The sequence below is a fragment of the Microtus pennsylvanicus genome, chromosome 6, assembly GCF_037038515.1.
Source record: "Microtus pennsylvanicus isolate mMicPen1 chromosome 6, mMicPen1.hap1, whole genome shotgun sequence".
NCBI classification, from domain to species: Eukaryota; Metazoa; Chordata; class Mammalia; order Rodentia; family Cricetidae; genus Microtus; species Microtus pennsylvanicus.
In genome coordinates this window covers 118,461,254-118,474,610 of record NC_134584.1, presented here as the reverse complement: position 1 = coordinate 118,474,610, position 13,357 = coordinate 118,461,254, and the positions used below count along the sequence as shown (strand labels likewise).

The 13,357-nt window shown below is 49.2% G+C and overlaps 1 protein-coding gene across 1 annotated transcript in view; it reads right to left on the bottom strand.

The window, feature by feature from the left end:
* Positions 1–13,357, bottom strand: part of Cdh13 (cadherin 13) — a 959,427-nt gene that overhangs the window by 27,739 nt on the left and 918,331 nt on the right. The window contains exon 11 of the mRNA XM_075977426.1: positions 4,636–4,778. Within this exon, the coding sequence (XP_075833541.1) occupies positions 4,636–4,778 (143 nt within the window). The remainder of the gene's footprint in view (positions 1–4,635; positions 4,779–13,357) is intronic.

Below are 13,357 nucleotides of genomic sequence, written 5' to 3'. Positions count from 1 at the left end.
ACATAGGCTCACGTACACATTCGATCCTCCACACACATGTTCACATACACATTCGATCCTCCACACATATGCTCATGTACACATTCGATCCTCCACACATATGTTCATGTACACATTTGATCCTCCACACATATGCTCATGTACACATTTGATCCTCCACACATATGTTCATGTACACATTTGATCCTCCACACATATGTTCATGTACACATTTGATCCTCCACACATATGTTCATGTACACATTTGATCCTCCACACATATGCTCATGTACACATTTGATCCTCCGCACATATGCTCATGTACACATTTGATCCTCCACAATATGCTCATGTACAGATTCGATCCTCCACACATATGCTCATGTACACATCTGATCCTCCACACATATGTTCATGTACACATTCGATCCTCCGCACATATGTTCATGTACACATTTGATCCTCCACACATATGCTCATGTACAGATTTGATCATCCACACATATGCTCATGTACACATTTGATCCCCCACACATATGTTCATGTACACATTTGATCCTCCACACATATGCTCATGTACACATTTGATCCTCCACACATATGCTCATGTACACATTTGATCATCCACACATATGCTCATGTACACATTTGATCCTCCGCACATATGCTCATGTACACATTTGATCCTCCGCACGCACATATGTTCATGTACACATTTGATCCTCCACACATATGTTCATGTACACATTTGATCCTCCACACATATGTTCATGTACACATTTGATCCTCCACACATATGTTCATGTACACATTTGATCCTCCACACATATGTTCATGTACACATTCGCTCCTCCACACATATGTTCATGTACACATTCGATCCTCCACACATAAGTTCACGTACACATTTGATCCTCCACACATATGCTCATGTACAGATTTGATCATCCACACATATGTTCATGTGCACATTCAACCCTGTGTGCATGCACATGAATAAAAACTTAAAAAGATGCAGAAAAAGAAATGATGGTGGAAAAGCATAAGTTTGCAGTGTGCCCCTCCCCCTTCTGGTGCCATCTGACTCTTACTGGTGTTTCTGGTTTCTTTCCTCTCTCCTGGGGTCGGAGGAGGGGCATGGCTGACTCTAACCTAGAACCACACCCCCAACTCCGCTGCCTTTCACTGTCTTAGGACCAGCTCCTCTCTCTCTGATGTGTAGTTCCTTTGACTTGGCTGTGTCTGTAGCTCTGATGCGCTTAAAGAAAAGGTTATGGAGCCGGGCGATGGTGGCGCACGCCTTTAATCCCAGCACTCGGGAGGCAGAGGCAGGCGGATCTCTGTGAGTTCGAGACCAGCCTGGTCTACCGAGCTAGCTCCAGGACAGGCTCCAAAGCCACAGAGAAACCCTGTCTCAAAAAAACCAAAAAAAAAAAAAAAGAAAAGGTTATGGGTGTTTCTGGACCTTTCTGGTTTTGTAGCAAGGCTGTATCCTACCTGGCACTGCGCAAAGCCCGGCATTTTATCACTGTATTTTGGCACAAATTCCGGGGTGACTCTCCGTCTCCAGGAAATCAGTTTTGGAGATTTAGCTTTCCTGGCATTAAATGACAAGATCCTTATTCTTTCATTCCATCAAATAAACTGAATTTGTAGAAAATTAATAAACATAAGTGTTCACTTTGGATAAAGCTGAGACACTTGTTAGTGTGCTGGATAAATTGGCTTTCCCCAGATAATCCTAATAGCCGGAGATAAGTCTCCAGCAAGTGTCAAAGCAGCCTTCACACACAACTCCCTCTGATCAACAAGGCCTCTGCCAGGTGGGCGTGTCCGTACTTCTCTAACTCTCAGGGGCTCCGTTCATAAGATCATCCCTCACTACAGTCCCGTGTAGTAATTAATCCCAACTTGCTTTCTGCTCACACCTCTGGGGACGTGTCTATCTTCTGGAAACATCTGTGACTACACATTTCAAATTTCCTTATCTGATGTTAGGATTAAGAGAGAGGCGGGAGTCCACTGCTGGCTGGACTTCTCTAGGGTGCAGGAGGATCAGTCTCGGCCCTGCTTTCTTTACTTGAACCCTGCCCTGAGCAGGTGCGCCTAATACGGAGCCAAGTGCATGTGGCTTCTCTGGGGGTCGGAAGGGCTTGGTGGCTTCTCTTTCCTCACAGCAATGCTCCAAAGCAGGAGTAAGCCTCCTTGGTTTACATGGGAACCGAGTCACAGAGTTCAACAGGCCGCACAGTGCCCTGTGTGCAATGTACCACGAGAAAACAAGCAAGACTGTGGCCCCTCCTGCAGACACATGTGGTTATAGGGTACCCTTAGAGACTAGACAGCTACTCAGCCACATAGAAAACCCCAGCAGTGTTAAGGACCAAAAAAGCCAAAGGTAAGAAACTGGTGACCTAAGAGGAATCTTTTATCCTTTTGTTGTGGGGTAGGGATTGAACCCAGGGCCTCCTGTGTGCTACGCATGGGCTTTACTTCTGAGATACTTCCATACTGGGCAATATGATTCTGGATATTACATTTTTAAAAATCACACTTGTATGCATGTGTGCGTGCCTGTGCACATGTATGAGTGTGTGCATGTATGTGCATGTATGTGCCACAGCACATGTGTGGAAGTCAGAAGACAACTTGCAGAAATTATTTCTCCTACTATACGAGTCCCTGGGAATGAGCTCAGGTCCCCAGGCTTGGCAGCAAGCACAGTTAGAGGCACCCAGCCTCTTCTGACTCCTTTTTTAGCTCTGACTAGAACTAGTCCAGGTGGAACTCAAGGGCTGACGTCACTCTGTTGTATGTCACTGATGACGCATCTGTACCACGTGTGTCCTCACGCTTGGTTCATGCACGGGTCCCCAGCATGGAGAGATGGGCCGAAAGTTCTTAGTTCATGCCTTGTTCTGAGCCCAATAGGTAGATAGATAGAGGCCATAAAGAGTCTTGACAGAGGAAGACTCAAAAGCCAGTCTTTAACTCTCAAAAGCAAAACTGTAAAATAAAAAAAAACTAGGAAGTGATATTGTGTGTGTATTTGATACAAAGACATCTCAGCTTAGCCCCAACCCTGATCCCTGTCCTTGGGACAAGCTTGAGGTAGGCAAGTGTAGGGAAGGTTTAGTAATCTGAGATTCCATGGAGCCATTGGGATTTACACACATACACGTGCGCTCACACACATACACACACATGCATCCATGTGCATGCTCATGCACACAATGACACACCACACACATGCACCGTACACATGCCACACAGATGTATACATATACACATACACACACATATGCAGCACACACGCTGCATATACCCCCACACACCGGCATACACACGTTTACTCCTTTTCTAACAATACACTCAGAAACCTATGAACTTTACCTGTATTGAACTGCACACACCCTCTCTCTAAACAAAGTAACTTGATCACTCAACTTATAGTTCCTTAGAAACTCTTGGTAACTCCCCTTTTGTGACCAAGCACATTCTGAGATATGTCCTGAACTAGGGGCACTGGACTTGCTCACGTGTGTCCTCTGAGTGAATTTTTAGGGGAACCCTCTATTTACTGCCTCTTGTGTATGCACGATTGGTCATGAATATAATCATGATCAGATGCATTTATGGGAAAGGACACTGACTGCTAATAAAATCTCCCATAGTCCAAGCCTGCCATTCAAAGCAACCCGTACCCCATCCCTGAACCAGTTCTTCCTCCTTCTGAACCCTCAAGAAGGCCAAGACAGCTCTGGTGTAACTGTCACCCTGTGCCCCTTTTGCTTCTGAATAAAATCTTTTGTTGCTTAGCTGCCTACACACACTTCTTCAGTTTGTAGAAGAGACACCCTGAACTTGGAAACACGCAGCCTGGTAGAGACCCCAGTGACAAGTTCCTGGCAAACCCTACCAGCCCTGCACTTCACAACCTCCCCAACACTTCCAGATCCTGATCTCATCCACTTCTGTGATTGGGCTGAGTCATCATCTTGTCCAGATGAGCATATGTCTTCTAAGGACTCTCTCTGTGTCTGCCATTGCCCCACAGTCTCATCCCCAGAGAGCAGAGAGTGCCCAAGGTGCCAAGTGCTCTGCTTGTTTCAGGAGAGAGGTCCTAGTCCATTCGCTGCCGTGTCCCCAGCATCTCCCATGAAGTCTGCATGGGACACTGAATTCCTAGCCTTTGCAGGAGCAGCATTTTGTTACTATGCAGTGACTGGCTGGGAGGATGCAATGTCTTTCCATGGAACTGCGACATAATAGGGCAAATCCACAGGGGCCATTCAGTGCCTGGGGTCAGCGATGTCCTCTCCCGTTCTATCCCAGAACCTCCTTTGCAGGTGAGAACACAGCACGGAGATGAATGGCATCAGCGTGGCCTCCTAGCCTGGGACCCATCCCAGAGAGAGCACAGCGGGCCTCCCCTCTGACCCCTGGATGGACATATTTGCCTTTCTACAAAGACTGAAATTCCTTGGGGTGGGAATACCATTGACGGGAAAAGTGTGTGTGTAGTAATGGCTTCTCTGTCCCCACTCATGTCCTTCCTCTCCATATACCCCACACGTATATCAGAAAAGTCATACAAAAATTAGCACATCTGAACATGACGAGCACACGCCAATTAGTCCTTTCCTAGTGACTCACCGCTGTCGATGGCCAGGAACAGGGCGGTGTACACGCTGTTGTGGACAAATGGAGATTCCCGGTCCAGCACGGCAGTTGTATCAATAGTTCCATTGATGGGGTTAATATTGAGCCAGCCTGCTGGGTCCTTGTAAACAGAGTACCTGAGGAAAAAAATCCCAAACATCAGATTGTATTCCAATTAGAGTCAAGAAGTATGTGATGAGCACGGGCCTTGGCTCCTTGGCTAAGTGCCAGGCTGTGCTTAGCTCCACCCTCAAACCTTTCGGTTCCAGGTGCTCATTGGTTAAGTCGTTCTGAGCATGCTCTGTGCTGCACTGGTGCCAGGAATGCCCCTTCCTGCTGCTGCTGACCTCAGAGGAAGAGGCTCTTAGGATCCGCCTGGCTTTCACAGAGGCCGAGATCACAGCCATCCTCAGCCGCAGCCCAGGCTGTTCGGGCACACCCTGGTGCACACTTCCTGCAGGGACAGATGGAGGCTGGGCCGTGTTGAAGAGACAGACAGGGCAGACGGCTGCTCGGAGTAGCCATTGCCTCTGAGCAAGGGTAACCTCAGGAACATCATAGAAGTTGCCACCCTTGAACCAAGGCGGGGTGGGTGGCAGTGTTAGAGGAGGGGACACACAAATGCGGAGGACAAGCAGATGAGGGAACACTCAGTTCGGAGGCATTGTTAGGTTGCCATTTCTATGAGCATGTTTACTTGGTGGTCACAGGTCCTGCTCCTGGGACTGCTGCAGACTCAGGAGAATTTTTGTTCCACGGGCGACAAATGGGCACCAGAGGGCGGGGGCATAGCTCAGTTGGTAACATGATTTGACTTGGATCCCTAGAACCCTTGGAAAAAACCACACCAGAGTGGTAACATGGGTTTTTAATCCCAGCTCTGGGAAGATGGAGACCAGGGGATCCCAGGGACTCAGGCCAGCCAGCCTAACCTGTGAGACCCTGGACAGAGGAACCCACTGTCTTAAAAAAGTGGGCAGCAAATATAAAAAGATCCCCCAAGGCTGATCTCTGTTCTTGTCTCTCCGGTGACGGCATCAGCATGTGACTCCCATTTAATAAGACTTGTACTTACTATGGTACCCTCCTGCGTCACACTGAGACTTTTCGTGGCCTGGCACAATCCTACTGACACAGTGCCTGCCGGTCTGCACACCAAGCTTGCATGCCTGGTGCTGCTATTGCTCTCTTCACAGATAAGGAAACCAAGGTGAAGTCTAGAGGACACCCAAGTGCGTCCAGGCCAGAAGGGCAATGCTTTTTGCTGCGTCCTCATCAGTACGTTGGGGATGGCTGGTGGCAGGATCTGTGCATGTGGAGAAGCCCCCGTGAGTCTCAGACTCCTCACAGGGCACCCGAGAGCGAGGTGGCTTTTAGACTGTGGCTATGCCAATAGTTCACTAGGACCCGAAGCCACTGTGCATCTTGGTACGTGATGTCATGTGACTGTCCCTCACTGCAGAGCTCTGGGAGCAAGGCTTCCACAGTGGTGGCCATACTGGGATGGATGGAGAGAGTGTTCCAGGCCAATGTCGTTCCCCTGTTACCTCAACGGTCACTTCAGAATTCCTTAAAACGAGAGACTCACTCCTGAGAACACTGCCTTAACACACCAGCCTTCCATCCGGTAGCGATTCACACCTGTGTCTGCCAAGCCTCCACTGTTTTTCAAGACCACTCTGACAGCTTCTCTCAGCTACCCTGTGTCATAACTGGGAGGTACTTAACACCCAACACAGGTCCTTGCTGGCTGCAGCCTAATGTGGGCTCTGCGGATTGGCCACCATAGCCATTGTCTAAGCTGTCTGGTGTGAGGATGAGGTTAGAGTTGACTAAAGCAAGTGGGGATTCCATATCTGTGCCCGACTCTGGGCTACACTTGTGGACTGACACACTTCTGCCCCTGTGATTCACAACAAACCAAACAGTACTGCATCACCTTGATCAGAAGATACAGCAACACCCCAAACCGAAGTTGAGCTGTTCGCCAAAAGTAGCTCAGCTAAGACATAGTGGAGACTGAATTCAGCGCTGCCACACTGGATTCCAGGGCCGGCCTTTACTCGGCACGCTGTCTGGTCCTCATGCTAAGGGGTAGGGACTGTTCCTAGAGCCAAGCCGAGTACCTGGTGGATGATGCACAGTCAGATGGAACCTGGAGACTTGTGCACGCCGGGCAGGCCCTCTACCACTGAACTTCGTCCCAGCCCTTGGTGTCTGGAACAGTGTTTTACTATGTAAACCACATTGGCCTCGAACTCACATTTTCCTGCCTTGGCTTCCCAAGTGCTGGGACTGGAGGCGTGCACACCAAGCGCACCTTCAGCGCCTTGGCTGAGTTTTATTCTCTGTCAGTGGGAATACTTGTGCAGAGGGAAAAATCCAGAGAGGTGACAATTGCTTCTCATTTTGCAGGTGGCAGGTTCACGGTGGATCCAGCAGTGACTTGTGGTTCAGCAGACTTAAAATAATGAGTATTTTAAATGGACCGTGTTTTATCCCCACATCACACAACTCAGTCTATAACATAAATAAAAACGGAATTGAGTGCTCCAGCTTTCAGGCTGGTCTGCCTGCCAGCAGCGCTGTTTGTTTCTCTCGACGTCATTTACCTTTTGTCTTTCGAAGCTACGATTCTGCAGTGAACTCAAGGGTGCCTTGCTGTTTTGTGTCTAGAGACGGTGGGTGGATATCAGTACATGGAATCATGATCTCAGAAGCCACACTGGCATTGCGATGCCAGTGTCAGTAGCCTGAGATGCCTGGGGTCTAGGGAAAGCCAGGGCTTCCGTGGCTTGGAACGATTATGCTCTCGTGTTTTTCTCTTTTGAAAAGTAGCCCAGTTGAGGATAGATGTGGTGGTACACTCCTTTAGTCCTGGCACTTGGGAGGCACAGGTGGGTGGATCCCTGGGACTCAGAGGCCAGCTTGGTTCACATAGGGAGCTCCAGGACAGCCACGGCTGCATAATGAGACCTTGATAAGGGCTAGGGAGATGGGTTAGCAGGTAAAGAGCATCTATTCTTGCAGAGGACCCAGCTGGTTTGCTAGTGCCCACATCAGGTGGCTCACAACTGCCAGCATGAACTCCATCTGCAGAGCTCCAATGCCTCTGGCCTCTGTAGGCATCTGCACTCAGGTGTGCATGCATGAGCACACACTCACACACTCACGTAACTAAATGTAATAACAATAAGTATTAAAAGAAGTAGCCAGGTGGGGGTTGTAGATGGTTCAGGTGGTAAAGCATTGGCTGTACAAGCGTGAGGATCTGACAGAGTTCAGCTGTCCTGTCACCTCAAAAGCTGGGTGTGCTGGTGTGTGTCTCTAAGCCCAGCAGGACAGGTAGGAGAAGGGAGAAAAAAGAAAACCCCCTGGGGCTCTCTATCTGACCAGTCACAGGCTCAATAAGAGACCCCTCTTGGAGAAATAAGGTGAAGAACAATGAAAGAGGAACCTGATGCCTGTCTTTGTTATCTACATACATGTGTACCTATGTTTATGGGCACACCTATACCTACACACACACACACACACACACACGGAGAGAGGGACGGAGGGAGAGAACAGCAATCAGCTGTCCATAATTATTTATCTGTGTGTCTTGGGATCATTTTTATTTGTTTTCCTGTATTTGTCTATTTTATTTGATGCCTCTTCCATGACACCTTGACGGGGTGTGCCTGTACCTCCTTCTGCTTGCTACTTTTGGGGAGAACACACCCCATGGACACAGAGGCCAGGGGCTACTCCATTGGTAAACACTGCCAAGTCCTGTACTTGTGCCAGCTCACACTGCCCACGTGATGCAAACTGACAGCTGGGAGTGGCAGGGACTTCCTCCCTGACCCACAGGGGACCCAGCTCAAGGCCACCCGCCAACAGGCTCTTCCACGTCATGACTTTTGAGTACTTTTGTTAAATCAGCCCTTTTGAGCCAACTGGCTGGACACACTATGTAAATTTCTGACATTTTCAAAGCCGTCCTTTTAATAAACCTTTCAGTATGAAAATAGCAGTCTGCAAAGTGTTTTCTGTGCTTCTGGACCCGAAAACGCATATGCCTTATTAAATTGAAATTTCCGGGCAATTTATCTGTAATGTGAACTTTGCTTGTTACGGGGGAAAAAAAGAATCAAATTAGGAACGGAGCTCATTTCAGTACGTAATGTAGCCTTGCAGACATGCTTTGAGTTCCTGCCAAGCCCTGGCCTCGTGTGGGTGTTGGCACTGGAAGGCCCAGCCAGGATCAGGGGCCAGCTCCTGGTGCAGGCAGTGTGGAGCGCAGAGGGTGGGTGAACTGACAATTACAAAGAAGAGGGCAAGACAGGAAAATCAGAGGAAAGACAAGGATTTGGGGTGCATGGCGGCATAACTGCCAAGAGAACCCTGAGCGCCACCCCGGTAAGATGGCTCCCCTCCATTTAATCTGACAGGATTTGGAATCACCGTGGGGACACATTTCCGGGTGTCTCTATGAAGGTGTTTCCAGAACGGGGGGGACTGAAGAGGGAAGAACAACCCTAATGGATGGCACTGTCTGATAGGCTGGGATCCTGGATTTAACAAAGAGAAGCGGAGCCGAGTGCTAGCGTTCATCTCTCTCTGCTTCTTGATTGGAAACGCAGTGTGAACACCTGCCCTGTGTACTTGCCACCCCGCCGTGATGGACTGCACCGCCCAACCAGGAGTCCAGATACAGCCTCCTGGCTTAAGTTGTTCTGGTTAGGATAATTTGCTACAGCCGTGAGGAAAGTAACTAGTACACGCTCTAATAAGGAAACAGAATATTAATTATTACATAATGGTTATTTGGTTACACTCACAGCAAGGGCCATGAGAACAATTTTCCCAGCAGTAAGCCACAAGTGACGAATATTTTCCGTTCTCAGTATTTGCTTCCTGCAGGACCTGTTGTAAGTAAGAGCACCTGTCCGTAAACCTCCCGTCCCCCAAAGAGGCCTCGTAGTGTGGACCATTCCCTTGTGCTGCAGACGAGGAAACAGGTTCAGAGCCCTTTGTCCTTGTCCAAGTCCTACAGGTTTTAGTTGGCAGAACTGTGGTTCCAACCTGGCTTTCTGTCTTCCAGGCTCGGACCTGCTTTTGTTTGTCTAGAGCAGGTCACAAGGGCTGGGCATTCTACGCCATTGGCTCCCCAGTTGTGATGTGTGCAGGGTTTCTAGGGTTGCTCTATGTATGGTCTATCAGTAATCTATCATCTATCTTTTTTTTTTCCAAGACAGGGTTTCTCTGTAGCTTTGGAGCCAGTCCTGAACTCACTCTGTAGACCACGCTGGCCTCAAACTCACAGAGATCCACCTGCCTCTGCCTCCCGAGTGCTGGGATTAAAGGCGTGTGCCACCACCGCCTGGCTTATCTACCTTCTATGTGCCTAACAATTATGTATTGTTTTTGATTTGTTTTGAGACAGAGTCCCATACTCCAGCCCAGGCTTGCCTAGAACTAACTCCATAGCCAAAGCTAGTCTCAAATGAGGGGCAATCCTTCACCGTTCTGCTGGGACTGTAGGCAAGGGCCAGCATGCCAGGAGACTCTTCCCCTTCTCTCTTCATCTGCCTTCTTTTCCTCTGTATTTTGTGTGTTGTATTTCATGTTGGCAGACACATCTTAGGCCTAAGAACACAGTATGAATGAGTCCCTTGGGACTGCTCTGCATTTGAATATTCTATTTGTAGGGCATGAGTGAACTCCTTGCTGTGTCTGGAATTATCTCAGAACCCCTAAACCTTGTGAGTCTTGGCTACTTCTTGGTTAGCAGAGTCATCAAGGAATCCCTGAGGGGGGAGGAACCAGCTCGCAGGATCAGATCAACACCAACACAATGTACACCTCCGCCAGACACAGGCAGCGAGCACCTAGGAGGATGTTCAGAATGATGGTGGGAATGTTCGAGAATCATAAGGAAACCTGGGACAAGCTGCTGCATGAAATCAAAGAGAGGAGCGTTAGAGAGGAGTTTGTGGGTGCTTCAGAGGAGGCAGCAAATAGCAGAAGGTCAGGGGAGGCTTTGGAAGGTGGGTGAAGCCCCTAAGAGGTCTGCCTCTCAAGTGCTGAGATTAAAAGCAAGGGCCAAAACCACCTGGCTGGCTTTCAGTTTTTACTGGGAGCTGTCCCTCTGTCCTGGCTGTCCTCTTTGGATGAGGGCTATTGGTGACTTCTGCCTTTAAATGTGTAACTTGGGGCAGAGGAACCAGATAAAGTGGGAAGGCAGAACTTCAGAGTCTTTTGGTCTCTGCGCGCATGCACACACATACCTCTCCTCCACACCTTAAAATAATAGAATGGCCTGTTTTCTCATGTTTCGGAGGGACACAGTCCCTCTGTCCACAGCACATGGCTCTGGTGAGTCCTCTCCATATAGGCTTAATTTCTACTGTTAGTAGGTCATGTTCATCCCTAGTTCACTAATGCTAATGGCCTGGAGGTGTCTGGCTGGGTCTGTTCCTCAGGGAGGCTCTCAAAACAGCAGGTTCCCTGGGAGAGGAGAGGATGGGCCATAAGCCAGCATGGATGTTGGTCTGTGTTTGTTCTGAGATCTTACTGAGTTGATTAATAGACATCTATGGCTTTGTGCCAGCTCCTGCCCCTTAGAGCCCAGCAGACATCAAGCTGAGCAGAGGCTTAGCACCTTCCAGAAGGTGCTAACGAGCCCGCCTTCTGCTGGGCATCTTGGAAGATAGATGGCTGAACCTGCTCTGGGCACTGAAGGTCAGTGGACACAATCTGGCAGGCTGCCTAGAGGAGGCCGGGCCCAGCAGGATGCCTGACTGAGGCGGTGCTCTCTCACCATGAGGTCTAAGCAGTCACCAGCAGATGCTGTGCTCCTGGGGGCGGGGGAGGTTGGATACAGGGGCAGGGACATGGCAGGGCTCTGGACGGCTAAAGGTGACTAGGGACTTCAGTGGTGAGGGCTCAGAAGGAACACATGGCTGGGTCCATGGTTCAAGTTGTGAGTCGCTACCTGCTCTGTGAAGGCTCCAAGGTTTCCCTCCTGCAGTGCATAGCAACAGTGCCCTCATCTGAACTCATCCAGTAGCTCCCAGCCTTCTACTGCAGGAGTGGGGCGTTTGCAGGGAGCGAGGTAGGGAGGTCAGTTTTGACTGCACACACTTGCCTTCACCCATGGTCCTAGCTGCCTGGGTTCTAGTCAGTCACTGTGGTAAGACATCCCGACCTACAGCCACTCTGGAAGAGGGACTTACTTGGCTCGCAGGTATAGGTTCCACTGCATTGCAGGGAACTCATAGTGGCAGGAGCCTGAGACAGCTGGTCACATGACTTCTACAGTAAAGAGCAGAGGGAAGCAAATGCACCCATGCTTGCTGCTCTGCTCGGCTAATTTTGTTCAGTTATACAGTTCAGGGCTCAGCCTAGGGAAGAGTATCACCCAGACTCAGGGTGTAACTTCCCATTCCAATTGATATTCAAGACACTTCCCACAGACATGTCACCCTGTCCAAGCTGATGTAGACAGTCCCTCAACTGACACTGTCTTCTCAGTGACTCTAGGTTGCAGCAAGCTGACAATTAAGACCAACATCACAGCTTGATAGTGCAGTTTGCCCAGAAGATGCGGGGCTCCTGAGAGAGGCTGGGTTTCCTCTTCATCACAAGGTTCTGACCAGCTAAAGCTGGGTCCTTATGAGACCTTACCCAGTGGGAGGCGACACTAAGTGGGTGAGAGAATGGGCACACGAGGACTGTGCCAGGTTAAAGCTGGCTGGGATCCCTCCTGCTCTGCAGCGCCTTTCAGAGACTTGACCGCACAGATTCATATTGTGACCGTCTGAGAAAAGGCCCGAGACGAAAGCACCACTCCCACTTGTTAAGCAGAAGCATCTAGCGTTAACAATGTCTTCACCCTCCCTACCTCTCAGAGCAAAGTTATACAGAAGCTAAGGGACTGTTGTGAAAAATGTCGAGTTACCCAGACAGTGGCGCATTGTGCAGACACCACGCGCTAGCAGATGTGGCCGGATGACTGTCTGAAATGGTGGTGGTCGGTCAGGAAATGCCAGGACAGTTGGTGTATGCACAGTGCAGACAGGTGACATGCTAATATCCCCTGCGCCCATCTTTGTAAGGATCAGTTCTGCCTACTATGGGCTATTTCCCCTACGGGAACTCTCCCTCTTTGGGAGGGCACATAAGACTCAGGTTGCTCATGGGACTTCTGAGGTTCAGGAAGTTCAGGGGTCACAAGATTTATAAGCAGCCTCCCAATGGCGATAAGCCAGAATGCGGCACTGATGGAAGACCAGAGGTCCTGGCACCCACCCCTACCCATTGAGTTCTGGAAACCTTAACCCCAGAATGTATCTGGAGATGGGCTTCTAGAGAAGCTAAGTGAGGTCACAGTGACAGGATTAGTGTCCTGATAGGAAGAGATAGCAGAGACGCCCTTTCTGTCACCTGTATTCTATGCCCTGCCAATGCATTTGTCATCTGCGCACGTGAGGAGCAGCTCACACGCAGGAACAGAGCCCCTGGCAGGAAAGAATGGTCTGCAGCATTCCTTGAACGTCTAGCCTCAAGAGCATATAAAAATCATTTCCTTGGTATAAACCATCCATTCAATATGGTATTTTGTTATGCCAGCCTGACCTAAACTATATAAACAGTAGGTCCAATATGAGAATGCCATGTTTATTACTTAAAAGAAAACAAGGGCTAATGAGACGGCTCAGAGGGTAAA